This window comes from Gymnoscopelus braueri, assembly GCF_963280865.1.
Source record: "Gymnoscopelus braueri genome assembly, chromosome: 13".
NCBI classification, from domain to species: domain Eukaryota; kingdom Metazoa; phylum Chordata; class Actinopteri; order Myctophiformes; family Myctophidae; genus Gymnoscopelus; species Gymnoscopelus braueri.
The window spans coordinates 11,860,544-11,884,242 of record NC_137615.1 but is presented as its reverse complement, the minus strand read 5'-3'; the positions used below and the strand labels follow the sequence as shown (position 1 = coordinate 11,884,242).

The 23,699-nt window shown below is 40.4% G+C and overlaps 1 protein-coding gene across 2 annotated transcripts; it reads right to left on the bottom strand.

Moving 5' to 3' along the window:
* Window positions 1-2,962: 2,962 nt before the first annotated feature.
* On the bottom strand, window positions 2,963-21,745 carry LOC308099754 (scavenger receptor cysteine-rich type 1 protein M160-like). Of its 2 annotated transcripts, XM_080448506.1 has the most exons (29): window positions 21,624-21,676; window positions 21,214-21,519; window positions 20,835-21,125; window positions 20,325-20,630; window positions 17,185-17,481; window positions 16,770-17,075; window positions 16,384-16,680; window positions 15,975-16,280; window positions 15,588-15,884; window positions 15,179-15,484; window positions 14,793-15,089; window positions 14,550-14,603; window positions 14,160-14,459; window positions 13,709-14,032; window positions 13,452-13,546; window positions 13,188-13,318; window positions 12,777-12,836; window positions 12,106-12,228; window positions 11,790-12,002; window positions 10,443-10,565; window positions 10,084-10,293; window positions 9,346-9,465; window positions 8,983-9,192; window positions 6,358-6,480; window positions 5,981-6,193; window positions 5,399-5,521; window positions 5,068-5,280; window positions 3,569-3,691; window positions 2,963-3,445 (listed from the first exon to the last, which is right to left on the bottom strand). In XM_080448506.1, the coding sequence occupies exons 1-29, from the start codon at window positions 21,667-21,669 to the stop codon at window positions 3,265-3,267; spliced, it is 5,994 nt and encodes a 1,997-aa protein (XP_080304632.1). In that variant the 5' UTR covers window positions 21,670-21,676; the 3' UTR covers window positions 2,963-3,264. The 2 variants fall into 2 exon arrangements, with proteins under 2 accessions (XP_080304632.1, XP_080304633.1); XM_080448507.1 differs by lacking the exons at window positions 17,185-17,481; window positions 20,325-20,630; window positions 20,835-21,125; window positions 21,214-21,519 and having other exon boundaries at window positions 21,624-21,745.
* Window positions 21,746-23,699: the final 1,954 nt, after the last annotated feature.

Below are 23,699 nucleotides of genomic sequence, written 5' to 3'. Positions count from 1 at the left end.
CATAATAATCCAACGTGTAATTGTACTTGATTGCTTTAATGTTAGAGATTAATAAAGTTAGGGTAGTACTAGCATTGTTGTTTACATTGTCGTTCCATAGCTAGCCAAATGCAAAGCTAAACCACTTGTGTGACAAGCCAAATCTATGCTTTGTCTCTTGTCAGATTTCAAATATAAAGTGCTTATGCCATGGCCACGGATGTTACAATTTGAATCGGCTGGGTGCAAGTACCCGTATCTTCCGTATTGTTTAAATAAAAGCATTTTAATCCGATCGGTGGCCATTTTCTCATAAACCTCCCAACCGATCGCATAAGGGTCGCATAATAAATGGCCACTGATCGGATTAAAATGCTTTTTTATTAAACAATACGGAAGATACTGTTACTTAGACCCACCCGATTCAAATTGTAACATCCGTGGTCATGGGATAAGCACTTTTTATTTGAAATCCGAACGTTTATGTAGATGTACGGATTGTACATGTAGAAAGTGCAAACACCAGGTTGAAGTTCCCCCATGACAGTCATGTTTCAGGGCTACGTCGCTGGGTCCCGAAAATAGCAGATCTACAAGCTCACAACGCGTCAGACTCGACACTTTGTGAGCTTGTAGGTCTGCTATTTGCGGCTTGCATGCAATATTAGTATAGATTAGGCTTCACGTGGGATGATATCTATTTAATCTACAAGTGTAATCTAATGTGTTCTTTTCAACAGGACAGAATGTTGTTTCGCCTGCCTGCGGAAATGGAGTAACGTTCGGCTGATGAAGACCCTTGGGACTCGCCTTATGAGATACAACCATATTCTTTTTCTAAATAAAACGATTACATTTACACCCTGCTTGCTCTACTCATTGATCACAGTACATTCTACATTGTATAAGCATTCATAATGACAAAATGTGAACCCCAATTCTATAAGGGTTGTTTATGTTGATACTGTTTCATGATATAGGAGATGGTCTTTCATTTGGCAGAATGGTACATAATTACATGACTGTAAGCATTACAGATATAATAGTGAAAAAGTCTTGTTCATTCTGTTAGTAGCCTATTTACTTCTTTACTTCTACATGTAATCATTATTTTTCTGGGGACCCCAGCACATTGGATTCAACTTTACTGGTCTTCGATACAATAGGCTATAGTAAAACCTAATATTATCCATATACACCAATTGAAAGCATGAAACGGTCTCAGTTGAAAAACAAAAACAAAAAATGATTAGGCTGTGTATGACAAGAGTATTTGAACATTAGCATGTCATTCTAAAGTAATGCCCATGTTTTCTATAAGTTTAGTCCAAAGAATATAACTGGAAATGACAGTGAAACATATGCTCTCAGAAATAAGGAGTCACACATGACATGAGTATGAAACGTTTTGTTTTATTATTATTATATTGTTGACTATGCTGCATATTCTCCATGGATGTCCCGACTCCCAAGTAGAAGATGGACGTCACGTCACCAGCACCGGACTGTCTACATGGTGGGATGGAATGTATAAAAAAAATTGATGCCCGCGCACGCGCGCGGGCATAAATTTATACATGATATATTTAGTTTACTATAAGATACAATCAAATCAATACAGAACACAATACAACAGCAGCCAAGACTAGTTTCACCTTGCTGGCGCAACAAAGACACGGTGATGATGGGACTGACATCCTGGTATAGCAAACTTGCAATGGGTAGGCTACTGGTCCAACTGTACTGGTTCAACAGAGGCAGATTTCACGTGGTCCAAGAAAGAACATGGCTTCGATGTCGTGTTTTGTGATCCAAAGGTAGACAAAAAAGTCGGAAAAGTTGGAACGAAACATTCATCATTCAGTGTTGCCAGATCTTGTGAGAGAAATAAGCAACCAGGTATATGAAAACAAGCCCAAAAGAAAATACCTGTGCCAAGAGCACTTTAAACCTAGACATGGGCTATTTGAAAATTGCCGATCTACAAGCTCACAACGCGTAACGATGTGACGCAGTGTCAGCTTGTAGATCTGCTATTTTCCCAAAAATCTTGAGGGGAAAAAAGTGCAAAATGTGGAATATTTTTTAAACATTTTAACAACACATTTTTGGTAGGGTCTCCCTGGCAAATATGTTGCCGCGCAGTGCACAGATGAGGGTCCGTGGAAAAGTACATGAACATGTTTGAGAACCACTGGTTTAAACAACAATCAAAACATTTGGAAACGAGCCCAAATATCAACTACATTTTAGAAACCAGCCGCTTATAATAAGCAGACATGGCAACACTGGCCAATGTGCCGTATGTGTTTGTTGATGTTGTTGTAGTGAGAACTGGGAGGGGAAAGTTACAATGTAGACCACGCCCCCACGCAGCCTCCTCCCCTCAAGGAAGGGCAGTGCCCCAAAGCATTGTGGTCATTGTAGTAATGCAGCCAAACCCCAGTCATCCAGTCAAAGTCAAGACTTCTATATTTTTCTGGCCATAGGGTGCAAATTTGAAATGTTGCTACTGTTATCTACTATATTATAATAGATCATTAATATATATATGATTAACATTGAGTGACTGCAAGTTCTTCCAGGGGTGTAATGCTCCTTTAATTAACACCTAAAAACCCATGCACAAATAATGCTATTAACTTCAGCTGTTTATCCATCACAATGGCTACTGTGACAAATCTAGAAGAAGAAATCTCTCTGTTCAAGAAAAACTTAACTGCCATGCGTCTTGGCATCAATGAGCTGCTTCACTGAATGAAAGCAGAGCAACTGTGTGTTCCAGGTTTATAAAGCCAACATCTCTTGTTCTGCTTCACTACTGAGATGAGATAGATCATTCTGAGTTAATCATCTCTTTGAGGAAGCCTACATATTCCCACCATATTAATAAAACATTGGATCATCCATTCACAATTTATTTCTCTGTTAAATGGACAATACTGATTACAATTTACACACAAATAAATAGCCATTTCTTGATTGTAATGAAAACCATGTCCTCCAAAATGCATGACAATTTGAAGCTGGTTACTGAAACACAACTGACAATGCAGAAATTAAGATTATGTTTATGTTGGAAAGAATAATATTAAAAAATACATTGCATATAACAATGAATGATCATTAGCCGTGACACAAAAAATTATTCATAAAAAATATTTACAAAGACTGTGGACACATCTGTTGTTTTGTGTCTGAACTGTGTGAAATGTTTCTGTAGTGACCAAAACTATGTCACCAGTGCCACCACGTTAAAAGAGAAACCTTTCCCGAAAGACTCTACTATTCTTCCCAATGCAGTGGATATTTGAGCTCGATAACGTCTCCATTTTTCTCTCTAAGTCGCCCAGGATGCTCCATATAATACTCGACCAGGTCAGGCAGTGAGGCGAACTGATCTCCACCAACATCATAGCACTCTCCTGTGTTCTGGATCTTAATGCGTTTGACGGCTCCATTATGCCTGTAAAAAAACAAATACACATTTAAAGATTGCCATATTAGTAGATTATTATGTGATAGACTAGCAACTTGCACTGGCTTTGTTGATAATGTCTCTGTTCACAGCCAGTAATCATTCACTCACCGTACAGTTAAAGCAAAGACCCCAGGTTTACTCTTACTGGGCCTGACCAAAAAGCTTCCATCCATTCCACAAGTCATCAAGAGGTACTCTGCTTGCACAACTGTTATTTTGGAACGGTACCACCTAACAAAGGAACATCATGTTAAAGTTAGTGGGACTGTGGAGACATACAGTAGGCCTATGTGTTATTAGTAGGAATGGGACAGCTGTTGTTAATGCTGACGGTGTTTCAATCAAATTACATTTGGAAAAATGCCTTTGAAAAATGCCTTTGAAATTAGGTTTTTGTCTGTCTGTGAGTCAACAAAATAAAGCTGTATTTTAATAGAAAATGCTGGTGTTACACTGAACTAGTCCATACCCGGGGATGTGTGCAGTCAAAGTATTTTCCATACTAGAGCAACTTAATTATTTGTATGTCTAATAAGCAGAGACTTGCACGACTTCACACACAATTTGCATCTCAGTATGTATTGTAGTGGCCATTTCATGCCTGCAATTTAAGTTCAGCTAGCCTAGCATACACATTTTAAATCTTTAAATCTTATACATTTATTTCATACAGTTTCATGACTTAAAAATAGCTACAGTAAATGGAAAATATCCTTGCCACTAGTAGTTCCTGGAGTCATTATTGTTATTGCTTAATCACTTAATTGCTTAATCACATTTAATCAATATTTAGGTGTTATGACTCTGGTCATTCTATTTTGCTCTGTGTTTTGCATTGTGCTGCTGTGGTCCATTCTGCAAGATTTTGCTAGGCACTGAGAATATAATTACTGATATGTGTTTCGAAGTTATCCTTTACAAGGGTTAAGCATTATATGGGGATGCTTAATTCTTGGGACTGGGGGTGCTGATGATTTAGCCTGGCATTGGCCAGACTGATAACGTGGATTCACTCTCACGTTCCTCCCCGGTATCAGTCTGGACTTCGGCCCATAGGGAGCGAGTATGAGAAATCAGAAAATGATCGGGCCAATCAGTGACTGCTTTTCAACTGCTGTCCGTACAACAGTGAAAAGCATAAAACAATTTCTGAATTCTCGTACTCGCTCCCTATGGGCCGAAGTCCAGACTGATACCGGGGAGGAACGTGAGAGTGAATCCATGTGAACCCAGTCTGGCCAATGCCAGGCTAGTTATGATTATGGTCGTATTTCTATAACATTTTTGTTATGGATTGTTATATAGCTTGTTTGGAAGTGTGTGTCTGTGCTAGGTGTGTGCGTCCGTGCTCGTATGTAGATCAGCTGTGTGCCGTACCCCAGCCTAGATTGGGAGCGAATCTCAGGCATGATTATCCTCTAGTCTAGTGTGAGCGGTTCAGATCCAATCTTAAAATATTGTCATTCAGTTTAGAACCAGTATTTAAAAAATACAATAACTTTGTTTTGTTGACTGAGAGAGAAAAAACTAATCTCAAAGATCAAGGATTTTTGCATCTATTAATTTTTTCAGCGTAAGGCAATATGTTTTAGTTTTTTATTTGATACCTTGAAAAGTCTTTACATCCTCGGCCCAGGGTGGCTGAACACATTAGTGGATATCTGAGCTTGATAACCTCTCCTTTTTTCTCTTTAAGTTGCCCATGATGCTCCATATAATACTCGACCAGGTCAGTTAGTGTGGCGAACTGATCCCCACCATGAACATCATAGAACTCTCCTGTGTATTGGATCTCAATGTGTATGACTGCCCCATTATGCCTGTAAAAAAAAAAACATTCAGAAAATGTACATATTAGTAGCATATTGTATGTGAAAGATGGGCCACCTGCACTGGCTTTGAAATAATGATGACTGGCTGTGGACAATCAACACTTACCGTGCAGATAAAGTAAAGACTCCAGGTTCACGCTTAGTGGGCCTGACCAAGAAGCTTCCATCCTTTCCACGAGTCAACAAGAGGTACTCTGCTTCCACGCCTGTGATTTTGGAACGGTACCACCTAACAGAGGAACTTCATATTAAAGTTAATGGGACAGACAGTAGGCCTATACATATATGTTATTAGTGGGACATAGCTGTTAACGTAGCTATTTGTTTTTAAAGCACTTAATGGATTAGCACCACCCTACATCGCTGAACTACTGGGCCCCCCTGACAGCACCAGGCCACTGAGATCCTCTGACCAGAGGCTTCTCAAAGTCCCACACACCCGGTTAAAGCAAAAGGGAGACCGAGCCTTTTCCGTGGGTTGGTCCAACACTCTGGAACAGCCTTCAAATCCAGACTCAAAACACACCTCTTCTCCCTAGCATTTGAATTACCCTATAGTCTTTCCATAGTCTGCACCCCTTATTGCCCCCCCCCCCCCCCCACACACCTCCCCTGTGCTCTTATCTTGTGGTCGGTCTGCCATCATTTAATTTTGCTGTTTTAAAATGTTTTAAATGCTGTTTATTACCTTGAAAAGTTTTCACATCTTTTTCCCAGGGAGTCAACACAATGTAGTGGATGTCTGAGCTCGATAACACCTCTATTTTTCTTTTCAAATTGCCCATGATGCTCCATATAATACTCGACCAGGTCAGACAGTGAGGCGAACTGATCCCAACCATCAACATTATAGAACTCTCCTGTGTTCCGGATCTTAATGTGTGTGACTGCTCCATTATGACTGTAAAAAAAAAGAGAAGAAGATAAAGAAGGGTGAAAAAGTGGAAGGAGGACAAAAAAAACATTCAGAGAAATGACATGTAAGTAGCGGATTCTATGTGAAAGATGGGCCAGGCTTTGAAATAATGATGACTGGCTGTGGACAGAGACATTATCAGCACTCACCGTACAGATAAAGTAAAGCCTCCAGGTTTACTCTTACTGGGCCCGACCAAGAAGCTTCCATCCATTCCATGAGTCAACAAGAGGTACTCTGCTTCCACGCCTGTGATGTTGGAACGGTAAAACCTAACAGAGGAACTTCATGTTAAAGTTAGTGGGACATACATTTTCATAGATTTTTGCACCTTTTTCTTTCCAGTGTAAGGCCTGTTTTGTAACATACCAACAACTTTTGAGTTGTACCCGTGAGTGACACATAAAATATGTAGTATTTAATATAAAATTTAAATAATATGTTTTTTCTGGATAGTCATATTTCTGGTCTAAGCATATATATGCACGTATCACTTTATCACATTATTTGTATTTAAACACTTACACAGAATTACATTTTACTAAATATAATAGGACCACAACAGAAACAAGTCCCCAAGACCTTTTTTGTGTTATCCTTTTAGCCCAAATGTCTAACTGTACCTCATGCTGCCTAATAAAGTATTCAATCAATCAATCAAAAAAACATTGATATGAATGAAAATAGAATAGAATGATAAGCTTTATTCTAAAATATTATTTTATTATTTGGGTATTTACATTCCGATAACATACCACCTAACAGAGGAACTTAGTTAGTGGGACAGACAGTCGGCCAATGTATTATTGATGGGACATCGCAGTTGTTAAAGGACAACTTCACCCATCTTCATATAATTGATCCTCACTAATGCTCATTATAATATGGTACGATTTTTGTCTACTCGTGAGGGGGTGCCAGGGGGTCCTGAGAAAGATGATTGATATGTTAGGAACTAAACGTACCCTTACTGGTCTTTAAGTGGTAAATCCCAGAGATTAATAATAACTAGGGCGGCGGCCTTCGGGCGCCAGACTAGCATAGACTAAAACAGTTAACGCAGATTCAGTTTCTAGGGAGTAAAGAGTGGCCAGAAGAAAAGCAAGGAATTGTTTTCAAGGTTTCATGTTGCTGTCAGCAACAGCATATAATATAATAGGATATTAAGCCAGTTAGATGGCACTTAACATTAAAGCTGCACTATCTAACTTTAATTTTCTACCCCGGATTTGGACCCAGTTTCCTGCACAAGATATCAGATCCTGTGTCTATAGGTGAGACGTGACCTTTGACACAATCTAAATGTCTCAATAGAAGAGCAGGGAGACAACATACAACCACCCCAATTGTATAAGCTATTGTATTAATATACTCTACCAAACAGATTGGTCAAAATTACATTTTATTTATCAACAAAAGTTACATAGTGCCGCTTTAACTTGCCATACTACACCATAGTTAATGTTTTAGTGTGTAGTAGTTACGTTATGGATTATGTAGATTAGTTACACAGAACTATGGATTATAATGCATTATTAATTATATTAGTTAATTGCTGCTTCATATTTGGGTATCTTTATGAAAAGCTGAGACCCACCGTGTGTATTGTAAAGGTCATTTCTCTCTCTTAAATGCAGCTATTTTATACAGTTTTATTGCTTAAAAATATCTAAAAGTTCAATCGTATTGCTGCTATTACTAATAGTGGATGTAGTCATTATTGTTATCGGTTAAGGAATCATATTTAATCAATGTGTGTTGTCTGTAGTGATATTTGTCATTCAGACTAACACAATATTGTTGTTCAGTTTAACACCAGTATTTTACATTAGAATACAATCCTTGGTTTCGTTCACTGAGATCTAAAAGGATAAGGAATTGAAGATATTTCCATAGATTCTATTGATTTTTTGTTCAGTGTAGGCTAAAGGCAGTTTGTTGCAACAAAACGAGTATAAAATATGAAAAATGAACATTATAATATTTAAACACTGAATTATATTTTACTAGGGTACATTGATATGATATGAAAGAAAATAAAATAGAATTATCAGATTTATTCTCAAGTATAAATACTATATGGTAGGGGTGGGACGATATATCGATATATCGCGATACTTTCTCCCGCGATAAATAATCGATATCCTGCCGAAAAATATCGATATAAAAATAAATAAAAAGTTTTTATTTTATTTTTTTAATTAATTTTTTTAGTTTGTGATACGTTGTTTTTCCTACTCTGTATTTGTGTAATGATGATTTTGAACTGTTTGGTGCTATTTTATGTGTTTATGAATTGAATACAAGGACTATCGTGATATATCGTTGGTGAATTTTCATGCAATATATCGTGATATCGCAATATATCGATATTTTCAGATATCGTGATATATCGTTGGTGAAATTTCTTGCAATATATATCGAATATCGTGATATCGCAATATATCGAACATCGTCGAATATCGTGATATATATTGTTATCGTGGGCCTAATATCGTGATATATATCGTATCGTGAGGTACCCATATCGTCCCACCCCTACTATATGGGCATTTTCGCTCCAATGAACATAAATACCCTTTCAGGATTTATGATTGCCGTTTTATTTTTTTTATACCTTGAAAAGTTTGTATGTCTTAATAATAACTTAGTTTTTGTTGGCTGAGAGAGAAAAAACTAATCTCAAAGATCAAGTTAAAGATATTTTCATAGATCTTTGCATTTATTATTTTTTTCAGCTTAGGGCATTATGTTTTTGTTTTTTTATCTGATACCTTGAAAAGTCTTTACGTCTTCTGCCCAGGTCAACACAATGTAGTGGATATTTGAGCTCGATAACATCTCCATTTTTCTCTTTAAGTTGCCCATGATGCTCCATATAATACTCGACCAGGTCAGACAGTGTGGCAAACTGCTCCTCACCATCAACATCATAGAACTCTCCTGTGTTCTGGATCTTAATGTGTGTGACTGCTCCATTATGACTGTAAAAAAACAAAAACAAAAATAACGAGAAGAAGAAAAAAAAACATTCTGAGAAATGACATATTAGTAGCAGATATGTGAAAGATGAGCAACCTTCACTGGCTTTGCAATAATGATTACTGGCTGTGGACAGAAACATTATCAACACTCACCGAACGGATAAAATAAAGTCCCCTGGTTTACTCTTACTGGGCCTCACCAAGAAGCTTCCATCCACTCCACGAGTCAACAAGAGGTACTCCACATCCGCTGGGTTGTTAGAACGGTACCACCTAAAGAGGATCATTGTGTTAAAGTTAGTCGGACAGACATTAGGCCTATGTGTTATTAGTGGGACATCGCTGTTGTGCCTCCGCGGCGGTCGTAGGCAGGCCGGGAAGCAACGCACCGACTCCAGCTGGCCAGGCAGCGTTGTAATGTGGTGCAAGCCTGCATTCCTTTGCTATCGCCATTTTAATGCGAAAGTAGCAGATCTACAGACCAGTTTCTTTTTTGTATTGGTACCAGACACTGTATGTAGGTACGATGACGTCATCGCGCATTCGCACATGGACATTATAATAATAAATAATAATACATAAACACCGGACCGCTCATGGTCATTATAATAATAAATGTAGAAAGAGAGAGAGAGCAACACTTACAGTCTATGAAACAAGGCACACGCATTTATGGCAAAAGTACAAAAGTATTGGCATCAAAATATACTTAACAGGCATCACAGCAGCGTTGCGCTGAATGCCATTTTACTAGCGTACATTGATAATGATATGAATAGAATTATCAGCTTTATTCTCAGATATAACTATATGGCCATTTACCGTACACTCCAATGAACATAAATACCCTTTCAGGATTTGTAATTGCTGTTATTTTATTATTTTTGATACCTTGAAATGTTTTTACGTCTTTGTCCCACGGAGTCTGCACAATTTAGTGGATATTTGAGCTCGATTACATCTCCATTTTTCTCTTCAAGGTGGCCATTATGCTCCATACAATACTCAACCAGGACAGGCAGTGTGGCGAACTGCTCCCCACCAACATCATAGGACTTTCCTGTGTATTGGATCTTAATGTTTGTGACTGCTCCATTATGCCTGTAAAAAAATAAAAAAATAAAAAGAAGGAGAAAAAAGATACAGAGAAATGGCATAATTATTAGTAGCAGATTATATGTGAAAGACATGCAACATGCACTGTAAGGATTACTGGCTATGTGGACAGAGACATTATTATCAACACTCACCGTACAGTTAAAGTAAAGACTCCAGGTTTACTCTTACTGGGCCTGACCAAGAAGCTTCCATCCATTTCCTGAGTCGACAAGAGGTACTCTGCTTCCACACCTGTGATGTTGGAACGGTACCACCTAACAGAGGAACTTTATGTTAGAGTTAGTGGGACATATATTTTCACAGATTTTTGCACCTTTTTCTTTCCAGTGTAAGGCCTGTTTTGTAACATACCAACAACTTTTGAGTTGTACCCGTGAGTGACACATAAAATATGTGGTATTTGATATACTGTAAAACTAGAAAAAGGTCTCCGCCAGGTCAGGTAGGTTATTGTGGCTCCTGGTTGCGCTATAATAGGCCAATGTGAAAAGGGTGCCATTTCTTCTTAGGCCTTTCACGGCAATCGGACACTGCATTCATGATTTGAAGCATTTTGTTCCAAAATGTGTTTTGCTAAATTAGACCTGCTGGTGGCGCTATAACAGGCCAATGTGAAAAGGTCTGCATTTCTTCCTCGGCCTAGTGGGAAGGTGCGTACAAAATTTCACGGAAATCGCACTCTGCGTTGATGATTTGAGGCATTTTGCATTTTGTTCAAGCCAATCTTAGCCAATCAGGATAGAATATGGAAAATCGGGTAGATCCGTGTTGATCACATGACTATAGAGATACTGTGTACCGATTTGCGTGAGGTTTGGACAAAATCTGTAGAAGTGATATCCAAAAATGTGTTTTGCACAAATCGGCCTCCTGGTGGCGCCAATCAATCAATCAATGAAATCAATTTCAGGCCAATCTGAAAAATTTGGGCAGCGGTTCGGCTTTTACATCCAGGGAGTGTGTGTGCATATTTTCGCAGCGGCCGGGCTAACGGTACCAAAGATTAGCTGATCACAGACACACACGGACGGACGGACGGACGGACGGACACACGGACAAATGGACGGACTGGGTGCAAAACATACTCTCGCCATGCCTTTCGGCCTGGCGGAGACAATTAACATAATGTATTTTTTCTGGGTAGTAATATTTCTGGTAGTCTAAGCATATATATGCACGTATCACTTTTTGCATATGAAGAATTAGCATTATTTGTATTTAAATACTTACAAAGAATTATATTTTATTAAACATATAGGACCACAATAGAAACAAGTCCCCAAGACTTTTTTGTGTTATCATTTTAGCCCAAATGTCTAACTGTACCTCATGCTGTCTAATAAGGTGTTCAATCAATCAATCAAAAAACATTGATATGAAGTTTTATTCTAAAATCTAAATATTATTTGGGCATTTACATTCCGATAAACATAAACCCCCTTTTAGGAAAGAGTATTTGCTGTTTTATTTTATGGTACCTTGAAAAGTTTTCACATTTTTGTCCCAGGGAGTCAGCACAATGCAGTGGATATTTGAGCTCAATGACACCTCCATTTTTCTCTTTAAGTTGCCCATGATGCTCCATATAATACTCGACCAGGTCAGACAGTGTGGCGAACTGATCCCCACCATCAACATCATAGAACTCTCCAGTGTTCTGGATCTTAATGTGTATGACTGTTCCATTATGCCTGTAAAAAGAAAAGAAGCAGATTATAAGTTAAAGATGGACAACATGCACAGGCTTTGGAATAATGATGACTGGCTGTGGACAGAGACATTATCAACACTCACCGTACAGATAAAGTATAGACTCCAGGTTCACTCTTAGTGGTCCTGACCAAGAAGCTTCCATCCATTCCATGGGTCAACAAGAGGTACTCTGTTTCCACGCCTGTGATGTTGGAACGGTACCATCTAACAGAGGAACTTATGTTAAAGTTAATGGGACATACAGTAGGCCTATGTGTTATTAGCGGGACATACAGTAGGCTTATGTGTAGTAGTGGGACATTCAGTAGGCTTATGTGTTAGTAGTAGTGGGACATAGCTATGGTGTTGATTGTTAGGAACTAAATGGATCCTTACTGGTCTGTAAGTTCTGGAGTGTAAAATGGAGTGTTCCATTTGTACACTCTAAGATATAAATTACCACTGAGGATTTAGTGTAGGGTCTTAGAGATAAAAACAATAATGATATAAATTAAATCTAGTATCACAGTGTGGTTCTTTGAAATGAAACAAAAACCTTGAGAATCACTGTAACAATCTACGTAAATTACGTTGAGCCACACATGAAGCATTAGTATACACACTAAGTCATCTCTGTTTATTTTTATAGAATCATACAATCTGCACAGTAGTAGTGAAAATATAAAGTTGTGACTATAACGTAATTATATTACTATCATACAGTAGTTGTGCCTATTAAAGGTAGTGATATTTACTATAGCAAAAGTAGGTACCTATTGGACTTTGGACTCTGCCTGGAGACACAGCTGGGTAAAGCAGGCAATGGTCTCTCCCTGAAGGAAATAGGGGATGATCACATTTTAAAAAAATGTTTACTACTCCTGGTTTATAAATCTCCCATATATTAGTTTTCTCCAATACTTGGGTTTGTTTATCTGTAGACATTTACAATAATGTTGGTCATTTATTTATTCAGCTCTATCCAGAGCTAATCTCACAAATCGCTAGACCAAACATAATAGATAATAGATAGTATAGTAGTACTTTTTTAAGTGTCTGTGCTGAACACAAACACACTTTAACAATTTAACAATCTAACCCCAAACAATTTGTATATTTTATCAGAACAAGTTAATGGAGAATGTTGATGCAGCTAAATAACTTAATAAAAAGCTTATTCTAACACTATGATGGACATGAGATGATCCTCTTCTGTGTTCTGACACCTGGCTTCAACACGAGAAGCACCAATGTAATAATAATATTCCATCTCAATGGTCTCCACTCCTGCATTCTTCTTCTGCCGTCTGGTGTTCTGGAGTAAACACAAGAGCACCCAACTTTAACTTAATTGAACAGATCAGACTCTCTAATAAAACAATCTAACTCCCTCATTTACATTCCATTCTCCCATTGCATAGAGACATACTGTATACTGTATACATTACCTTACAGAGATAGAGACCTATGGATAACAGCATAAACGTCAGCGTTAGCAGCACTGTGACAATTATAAGTCTGGGGATGTTATATTGTGGAATGGCTGTAAAAAAAAAGATGTTGCAATAAGAACCAAACAATTTGTAAGGAACAGTTCTCAATTTGACCAAATTCGTCTTTTCTGAATTCTGAGGTCACTATTGTCATGTTTGTCTCATCTGCCTGATTAAAATATTTTTTTGAATGTTCATTTCATTCAGGTTACCTTTGACAGTGAGATAGATCAGCTCGCTCTCAGAGGAAAAGCTGTGAGAAAAAACTTTGATGTGATAAAGACATCTATAGTTCCCTTGGTGTGTGTGGTCTGCTGGAGGAAATAAGAAGTTGGCAGAGTGATTGACAGCTGGCCGGGTGTGGTTGTGTGTTGCACTGGATCCAGTGAAGGTGAGGTGGAAGGAGCCTCCTGGGTACTGTGGCTGGATAGAGCAGGCGAAGGTGAATTCATAATCCTTTAACACCTGGTACCCCTGCTGCTTGCTCTTAGACTCGAAGGATGCATAGACAGCAATATTTGGCTTAAACAGCAGATCTGTAACAAGACAGAGGGGATTGGCCATCTGAAACACCATATATATAAACAGAGACCTTGGAGCCTCAGCCAGATTCCCTGAATCCCCCCGCAAGACTGTCACTTTTTAAGTCATTGTTTGTTTTACCTGAACAGATCACCTCCAGTCTGTCACTGGAGCTAAGAGACTCATTTGTTACACACTCCCTTAGTGAAGACTCAGTCCCAACACAGGAAGATGTAATCCTCCATACAGTTTGATCTGTAGAAACAGACGTCCTTTCTATTGAAACAGCAGAGCCACAGTCCAGCTGTGTACACACTAGAGCTGATGACTTCAGGTTCCAGTCAGACCCAACAACCACTGGTCTCCACTCTCTCTGGTGTTTCATCTCCAGTATACCAATACAGTTACTGGATCCTCCCACCAACTTGACATCATTAGGCTCTGTACAGAGACAAGAGAGTAAAATAAATGTTGTATATAACATTAATTATGAAATAATAATCCAAATCAAAAGTGTCATTAGTCTTTTACCTGAACACTTGAGTCCAACAATCTTATCAGGTGAGCAGGTGTTTCGAGTTGAGTCTGCAGAGACATACAGTGATAGAGAGAGGGAAAGACAGATAGAGGGAAAGAAAGACAGGGAGAGAGGGCAATAGAGGGAGTGAGACGTTGTCAAATAAGTAGATATGCAGATACTATATGAAGTAGATGCAGTAGATTAAACAAGATTGTAAGGATAACTGTCACTTTTTAAGTAATTGTTTCTTTTACCTGAACAGATCACCTCCAGTCTGTCACTGGAGCGAAGAGACTCCTTTGTTACACACTCCCGCAGTGAAGACTCAGACCCAACACAGGAAGATGTAGTCCTCCATACAGTTTGATTTGTAAAACCAGATCTCCTTTCTGTTAAAACAGCAGAGCCACAGTCCAGCTGTCTACACACTACAGCTGATGACTTCAGGTTCCAGTCAGACCAATCCACTGGTCTCCACTCTGTCTGGTGTTTCATCTCCAATATACCAGTACAGTTACTGTCTCCTCCCAACAACCTGATATCATCAGGCTCTGTACAGAGACAACAGCGTGAAAAGTACAGTTTTTAACTAACTGTCTTTATAAAATAATATTCCAAAACAAAGGTTTTTGTCTTTTACCTGAGCAGATGATTCCAACAACATTGTCAGGTGAGCAGGAGTTTCTAGTTGATTTTGAGGTTTGACAGTCCAGGAGAACCGACTCATTGCCTTCACATTGGAACTCTTTGGTCCACATTGACACATTCATATCTCCATACAGTGCCCCTTCGAGGACTGAGGGCGCCCCGCAGCCAAGCTCCCTACAGACCACCTCTGCATCCTGCTGGTCAAAGTCACTTTCGCACACTGAGACCCACGTCTGATTAGACTTCACCTCCACTCTGCCTGAACACAAACTAGTCCCATTCACCAACCTCACAGACTCTGAAAAGGGAGAGAGGGGGGGATATAAGTAGATATATACATAAACAGTAGATTGAAAATGACACCATGAAGATTACTGTACATTTTTAATTAATTGTGTTACCTGAACAGTTCACCTCCAGTCTGTCAATGGAATTAAGAGACTCCTTTGTTACACACTCCCTCAGTGAAGACTCAGACCCAACACAGGAAGATGTAGTCCTCCATACAGGTTGATCTGTAGAACCAGAAGTCATTTCTGTTGAAAGAGCAGAGCCACAGTCCAGCTGTCTACACACTACAGCTGATGACTTCAGGTTCCAGTCAGACCCATCCACTGGTCTCCACTCTCTCTGGCGTTTCAGCTCCAGTATACCAGTACAGTTACTGGTTCCTCCCACCAATCTGACATCACCAGGCTCTGTACAGGGACAACAGAGTGAACAGTACCGTTTTTAACTAACTGTCTTTATAAAATAAAATTCCAAAACAAAAGGTTTTTGTCTTTTACCTGAGCAGATGATTCCAACAACCTTGTCAGATGAGCAGGGGTTTCTAGTTGAGTTTGAGGTTTGACAGTCCAGGAGAACCGACTCATTGCCTTCACACTGGAACTCTTTGGTCCACATTGACACATTCATATCTCCATACAGTGCCCCCTCGAGGACTGAGGGCGCCCCGCAGCCAAGCTCTCTACAGACCACCTCTGCATCCTGCTGGTCAAAGTCACTTTCACACACTGAGACCCACGTCTGATTAGACTTCACCTCAATTGTGCCTGAACATAAACTAGTCCCATTCACCAACCTCACAGACTCTGAAAAGGGAGAGAGGGGGGGATATAAGTAGATATATACATATACAGTAGATTGAAAATGACACCATGAAGATTACTGTCATTTTTTTAATCATTGTGTTACCTGAACAGTTCACCTCCAGTCTGTCAATGGAATTAAGAGACTCCTTTGTTACACACTCCCTCAGTGAAGACTCAGACCCAACACAGGAAGATGTTGTCCTCCATACAGGTTGATCTGTAGAACCAGAAGCCATTTCTGTTGAAAGAGCAGAGCCACAGTCCAGCTGTCTACATACTACAGCTGATGACTTCAGGTTCCAGTCAGACCCATCCACTGGTCTCCACTCTCTCTGGCGTTTCAGCTCCAGTATACCAGTACAGTTACTGGTTCCTCCCACCAATCTGACATCACCAGGCTCTGTACAGGGACAACAGAGTGAACAGTACAGTTTTTAACTAACTGTCTTTATAAAATAAAATTCCAAAATAAAAGGTTTTGTCTTTTACCTGAGCAGATGATTCCAACAACCTTGTCAGATGAGCAGGGGTTTCTAGTTGAGTTTGAGGTTTGACAGTCCAGGAGAACCGACTCATTGCCTTCACACTGGAACTCTTTGGTCAACATTGACACATTCATATCTCCATACAGTGCCCCCTCGAGGACTGAGGGCGCCCCGCAGCCAAGCTCTCTACAGACCACCTCTGCATCCTGCTGGTCAAAGTCACTTTCACACACTGAGACCCACGTCTGATTAGACTTCACCTCAATTGTGCCTGAACATAAACTAGTCCCATTCACCAACCTCACAGACTCTGAAAAGGGAGAGAGGGGGGGATATAAGTAGATATATACATATACATATACAGTAGATTGAAAATGACACCATGAAGATTACTGTCATTTTTTAAATCATTGTGTTACCTGAACAGTTCACCTCCAGTCTGTCAATGGAATGAAGAGACTCCTTTGTTACACACTCCCGCAGTGAAGACTCAGACCCAACACAGGAAGATGTAGTCCTCCATACAGGTTGATCTGTAGAGCCAGTAGTCATTTCTGTTGAAACAGCAGAGCCACAGTCCAGCTGTCTACACACTACAGCTGATGACTTCAGGTTCCAGTCAGACCCATCCACTGGTCTCCACTCTGTCTGGTGTTTCATCTCTAGTATACCAGTACAGTTACTGTCTCCTCCCACCAACCTGATATCACCAGACTCTGTAGAGAGACAAAAAATCAATATAACTTTCACTACACAATAATAAACCAAACCAAACGTGTACTTTGTCTTTTACCTGAACAGATGAGCCCATTAGCCTTGTCAGGTGAGCAGGTATTTATAGTTGAGGCTGAGGCACCACACTCCAGGAGAGAGGACTCACTGCCTTTGCACTGGAACTCTTCAGTCCGCATTGTCACATTCACATCTTCATACAGCGCCCCCTGGAGGACTGAAGGAACACCGCAGCCAAGCTGCCTACAGACCACATCTGCATCATGCTGGTCAAAGTCATCTTCACACACAGAGACCCACATCTGCTTTAAATTCACCTCCACTCTGCCTGAACACAAACTAGTCCCCTTTACCAACCTCACAGACTCTGAAAAGAGAGTGAATGTGTGAGCAAGCAAGAGAGAGAGAGTGTGAGCAAGCAAGAGAGAGAGAGAGGGAGAGAGAGAGAGAGAGAGAGAGAGAGAGAGAGAGAGAGAGAGAGAGAGAGAGAGAGAGAGAGAGACACACACACACAGAGAGACAGAGAGACAGAGACAGAGAGACAGATGTACATGTCATACTGTATACTGTAGATAGATACAAATATACAGAATATTAAATAAGACTGTAAAGATGAAGGGGGATAAATACCCTTTGTTATATTTGTATTGTTGTGTTTTTTATGTGGGGACTACGGACGGAAATGAGCTTCTATAGTTAAATCCGACATGTTTACATGAGATCATGATCAGCTGATTAATCACTTTCATGTATGGAATGTTCATTAATGTGCATTGTCCCATTGAAAGAAAGAAAGAAAGAAAGAAAGAAAGAAAGAAAGAAAGAAAGAAAGAAAGAACAACAAAATGACGTCAATCTGGCGGTCTCAGAACCTTCGGTGATCACCTACTCAGCTCACCTAGATGTTTTTACTGACTGATATCCAGATATTGCAATATCCACGCTAGATATACACAAACTTGCTAAAGCGCTCGAGACAGAGCAAACTACACAGCTGTGATTAATTCCGTCAGATAACTCTGAGCGGGGGAGGGGTGAGGGGAATCACCTCAGTTTGGTTGGCAGTAGGCTAAATGAGTACTTGTGTCTTGTGACAACGGATGGACTATTTTGTAGTTCGTAGGGACTTTAATTCATTGACTGCCAGAGTTAAACATCATCTATGGCTGCCCTTGCCAGCAATTCTGAGCATTTTCACTATCCTTTGAAAAATCATAAAATATTTTTTTTCACAAAGATCCACCCACCGATCACTTTAAAATACGTAGCTGAGTTTTCGTAGAATTGTAGAAAATAATGTGTGCCACCGCAATAATCCATTAGATAGTTATGGGCAGTTGAATGTGGCTTGTTTTTGCCAAAAAGCAACCGAAAGCTGAGACATTTTTTTTTTTCTAAATCCTTTAACATTAGATCAGACGGGCTGGGTTTGTTGTGATCACATTATTTCCGGGTCTACTGTTCTCCAGAAGTCATACGATCACTCATAGGTTGGTGAACAGTGGCCTCTAGCGTAAACCATTGAAAACACCACACACTTGTCAATTCGTCAATGGCAGTGTGCGCCTCGGGTCAATTGACGAGTGCACTCGTCAATGGAAGTAAATGAGTTAACTGTCATTTTTTAAGTCCTCAGTTACCTGAACAGATCACCTCTGCTCTCTCAGTAGAATTATCGGTTGTTACACAGTCCCACAGTGAAGACTCATTTCCAACACAGGAAGATGTAACCCTCCATACCGGTTGATCTGTAGAACCAAAACTCTTTGCTGTTGAAACAACAGAGCCGCAGTCCAGCTGTCCACACACTACAGCTGCTGACTTGAGGTTCCAGTCAGACCAAACAACAATTGGTCTCCACTCAATGTTGTATTTAATCTCCAGTTGACCAGTACAGTTTCTGGTTCCTCCGACCAACCTGACTTCACCAGGCTCTATAGAGATAAGAGAAAGTAGTAAAAATGTAACTGTCATTATAAAATAACAATCTAAACCTAAGGTGTAGTTTGTCTTTTACCTGAACAGGTGAGTTCAACAGCCTTATCAGGTGAGCTGGTGTTTCTAGTTGAGTTTAAGGTTCCACAGTCCAGGAGAGCAGACTCATTACCTTGACAGTGGAACTCTTTGGTCCATATTGGAGCCTTCAATTCTCCATAGAGCGCACCCTGGAGGACAAAAGGAGCCCCACAGCCAAGCTCCCTACAGACCACCTCTGCATCCTGTTGGTCAAAGTCACCTTCACACACTGAGACCCACGTCTGATTAGATTTCACCTCCACTCTGCCTGAACACAAACTGGTCCCATTCACCAATCTCACAGACTCTGAAGAGAGAGATAGAGAGGGTGGGCATATAAATAGATATAGATATAGTAAATTAAATTAATTACTGTAAGGATTACTTTCCTTGTTGAAGTCATTGTTTGTGTTACCTGAACATATGACCTCCAGTCTATCAGTGGAAGTACCAGTTGTTACACACTCCCTCAGTGAAGACTCAGACCCAACACAGGAAGATGTAAGCCTCCACACAGCTTCATCTGTAGAAGCAAAACTTATTTCTGTTGAAGCAACAGAACCACAGTCTAATTGTCTACACACTACAGCTGACGACTTCAGGTTCCAGTCAGGCCCAACAACTGGCATCCAATCTGCCTTGTGTTTCATCTCCAGTCGGCCAGTACAGTTACTTGTTCCTCCCACCAACCTGATATCATCAGGCTCTGTAGAGACACAAAAGAGTAAACAGTAAAAAAAAAAAAAAAAAAAGAATACTTTCATAATCACCATAATAATAATCCAAACCAAAAGTTTAGATTATCTTTTACCTGAGCAGGTGAGTCCAACAGTCTTGTCAGGTGAACAGGTGTTTCTAGTTGAGGCTGAGGTTCTACAGTCCAGGAGAACAGACTCATTCCCTTGACACTGGAACTCTTTGGTCCACATTGAAGATTTTACTTCTCCATAGAGCGCGCCCTGGAGGACTGAAGGAGCCCCACAGCCAAGCTCCTTACAGACCACCTGTGCATCCTGCTGGTCAAAGTCACCTTCACACACTGAGGCCCACATCTGATTAGACTTCACTTCCACTCTGCCTGAACACAAACTAGTCCCATTCACCAACCGCAGAGACTCTATAGAGAGAGAGAGAGAGAGAGAGAGAGAGAGAGAGAGAGAGAGAGAAAGAGAGAAGAGAGAGAGAGAGAGAGAGAGAGAGAGAGAGAGAGAGGGGGGGGGGCTAATAATAAGTAGATAGATAGATAGATCTATAGATACTACAGATTCAATAAGAGAGAGAGGTGGACATACAAAGAGAGAGCAATTGTTGTTTTTGTTACCTGAACAGTTCACATCCAATATGTAAGTGGAAGTATCAGTTATTGCACACTCTCTCAGTGAAGACTCAGACAAAACACAGGAAGATGGAATCATCCATACAGGTTGATCTGTAGAACCAGAATTCCTTTCTACTGAAACAGCAGTGCCACAGTCCAGCTGTGTACACACTAGAGCTAATGACTTCAGGTTCCAGTCAGACCCATCCACTGGTCTCCACTCTCGCTGGTGTTTCATCTCAAGTCTACCAGTACAGTTGCTGGCTCCTCCCACCAACCTGACTTCACCAGGATCTGTAGAGAAACAACAGAATAAACAGTACACTTTTAAACTAACTTTCTTTATAAAATAAAATTCCAAAACAATGTGTTTGTCTTTTACCTGAGCATATGATTCCAACAACCTTGTCAGGTGAGCATGGGTTTCTAGTTGAGTTTGAGGTTTGACAGTCAAGGAGAACCGACTCATTGCCTTCACACTGGAACTCTTTGGTCAACATTGTAGAGTTCATGTCTCCATAGAGCACCTTCTGGACGACCAAAGGAGCCCCACAGCCAAGCTCCCTACAGACCACCTCTGCGTTCTGCTGGTCAAAGTCACCTTCACACACTGAGACCCATGACTGATTAGACTTCACTTCCATTCTGCCTGAACACATACTAGTCACATTCACCAACCTCACAGATTCTGGAGAGAGAAGGGGGTGGGGCTGGACATAATAAGTATATAGATCTATAAACGCAACATACTGTACAGATTTCTGTCATTTCTTAAGTGATTGTTAGTGTTACCTGAGCAGATCACCTCCAGTCTGTCTGTGGAATTGAGAGACTCCATTGTTCCACACTCCCTCAGTGAAGACTCAGTCCCACCACACAAAGATGTGATCCTCCATACAGGTTGATCTGTAGAACCTGAATTCCTTTCTGCTGAAACAGTAGAGCCACAGTCCAGCTGTCTACAAACTGCAGCTGATGAGTTCTGGTTCCACTCAGATGTTCCACCCACCACTGCTCTCCACTCTCTCTGGTGTTTCATCTCTAGTCTACCAGTACAGTTACTGGCTCCTCCCACCAACCTGACATCACCAGGCTCTGTACAGAAAAAAGAGAGTGAGCACTACACATGTAATATAACTTCCATTATAAAATAAATAAATAAAAGTATAATGTATATTTTACTTGAGCAGGTGAGTCCAACAGCTTTGTCAGGTGAGCAAGTGTTTCTACTTGAGCCTGGGGCTCCACAGTCCAGGAGAGCAGACTCGTTGCCTTCACACTGGAACTCTTTGGTCCACATTGGCACGTTCGCATCTCCGTAGATCGCCCCCTGGTGGACTGTAGGTGGACCACAACCAAGCTCCCTACAGGCCACATCTGCATCCTGCTGGTCAAAGTCACCTTCACATACTGAGACCCACGTCTGATTAGATTTCACTTCCACTCTGCCTGAACACACACTAGTCCCATTCACCAACCTCACAGACTCTGGAGGGAGATATGGAGATGGAGTTGGAAATTGAGAGAGAGAGAGAGAGAGAGAGAGAGAGAGAGAGAGAGAGAGAGAGAGAGAGAGAGAGAGAGAGAGAGAGAGAGAGAGAGAGGGGGGGATATGTATAGATACATAGATACTACAGATTCAATAAGAGACTACAGATTTCTGGCATTTCTTAAGTGATTGTTAGTGTTACCTGTACAGATCAACTCCAGTCTGTCAGTGGAATTAAGAGACACCTTTGTTCCACACTCCTTCAGTGAAGACTCAGACCCAACACAGGAAGATGTAATCCTCCATACAGGTTCATTTGTAGAATCATTATGCCTTGCTGCTGAAACAGCAGAGCCACAGTGTAGCTGTGTACACAATACAGCTGATGAGGTCTGGTTCCATTCAGATGTACCACCCACTGGTCTCCACTCTCTCTGGTGTTTCATCTCCATTAAACCAGTACAGTTATTGGCTCCTCCCACCAACCTGACTTCAACAGGATCTGTACAGAAACAACAAAGTAAAGAGTTTTAAATTAACTTTCTTTATAAAAATAATATTCCAAACCAAAGTTTTTTGTCTTTTACCTGAGCAGATGATTTCAACAACCGTGTCAGGTGAGCAGGGATTTCTAGTTGAGTTTGAGGTTCCACAGTCAAGGAGAACAGACTCATTGCCTTCACACTGGAACTCTTTGGTCCACATTGTAGCGTTCATGTCATTGTAGAGCGCCCTCTGGAGGACCAAAGGAGCCCCACAGTCAAGCTCCCTACAGACCACCTCTGTGTCCTGCTGGTCAAAGTCACCTTCACAAACTGAGACCCATGACTGATTAGACTTCACCGCCAGTCTTCCTGAACACATACTAGTGCCATTCACCAACTTCACAAATTCTGGAGAGAGAGAGAGAGAGAGAGAGAGAGAGAGAGAGAGAGAGAGAGAGAGAGAGAGAGAGCAAGAGAGAGAGGGGGAGGGGGGGGGAGTTAAGGTTAAAGTACTATATTCTGATAGTAATCATTGCTTGTTTGGTCACAGGGGTCTCTCCAGCTCTTTAGTAAACAGAATATAGCACATTTTCAGGTAGGTGACAATATTTAAGCCAATCAGCAGAGAGCACTGAAAATGTATTTTCTGTTTAATAAAGAGCTGGAGACACATGGGAGACTCCTTTTACTGAACAAACACTCTATAGCAATGAGTACTATCAGAATATAGAGCTATTTAACACTTATTTTAACCAAAATAAATCACTTACACTACCTTTAACTATGTTACCACAAAATGTACAAAAAGAAAACTAAACTAAACTAAAGTAATTGTTTGTGTTACCTGAACAGATCACCTCCAAACTGTCAGTGGAATTGAGAGACTCCTTTTTT

Excerpts from the sequence above, each read along its gene's own strand:
- LOC308099754 (XM_080448506.1), bottom strand. The coding sequence starts at position 21,669 with ATGGAGTCTCTCAATTCCACAGACAGACTGGAGGTGATCTGCTCAG. Across the intron at positions 21,520-21,623 it reads ACTGGAGGTGATCTGCTCAG|AATCTGTGAGGTTGGTGAAT; the intron begins GTAACACTAACA and ends TTCTCTCTCCAG. Across the intron at positions 9,193-9,345 it reads GACTTTATTTTATCCGTTCG|TCATAATGGAGCAGTCACAC; the intron begins GTGAGTGTTGAT and ends GTTTTTTTACAG.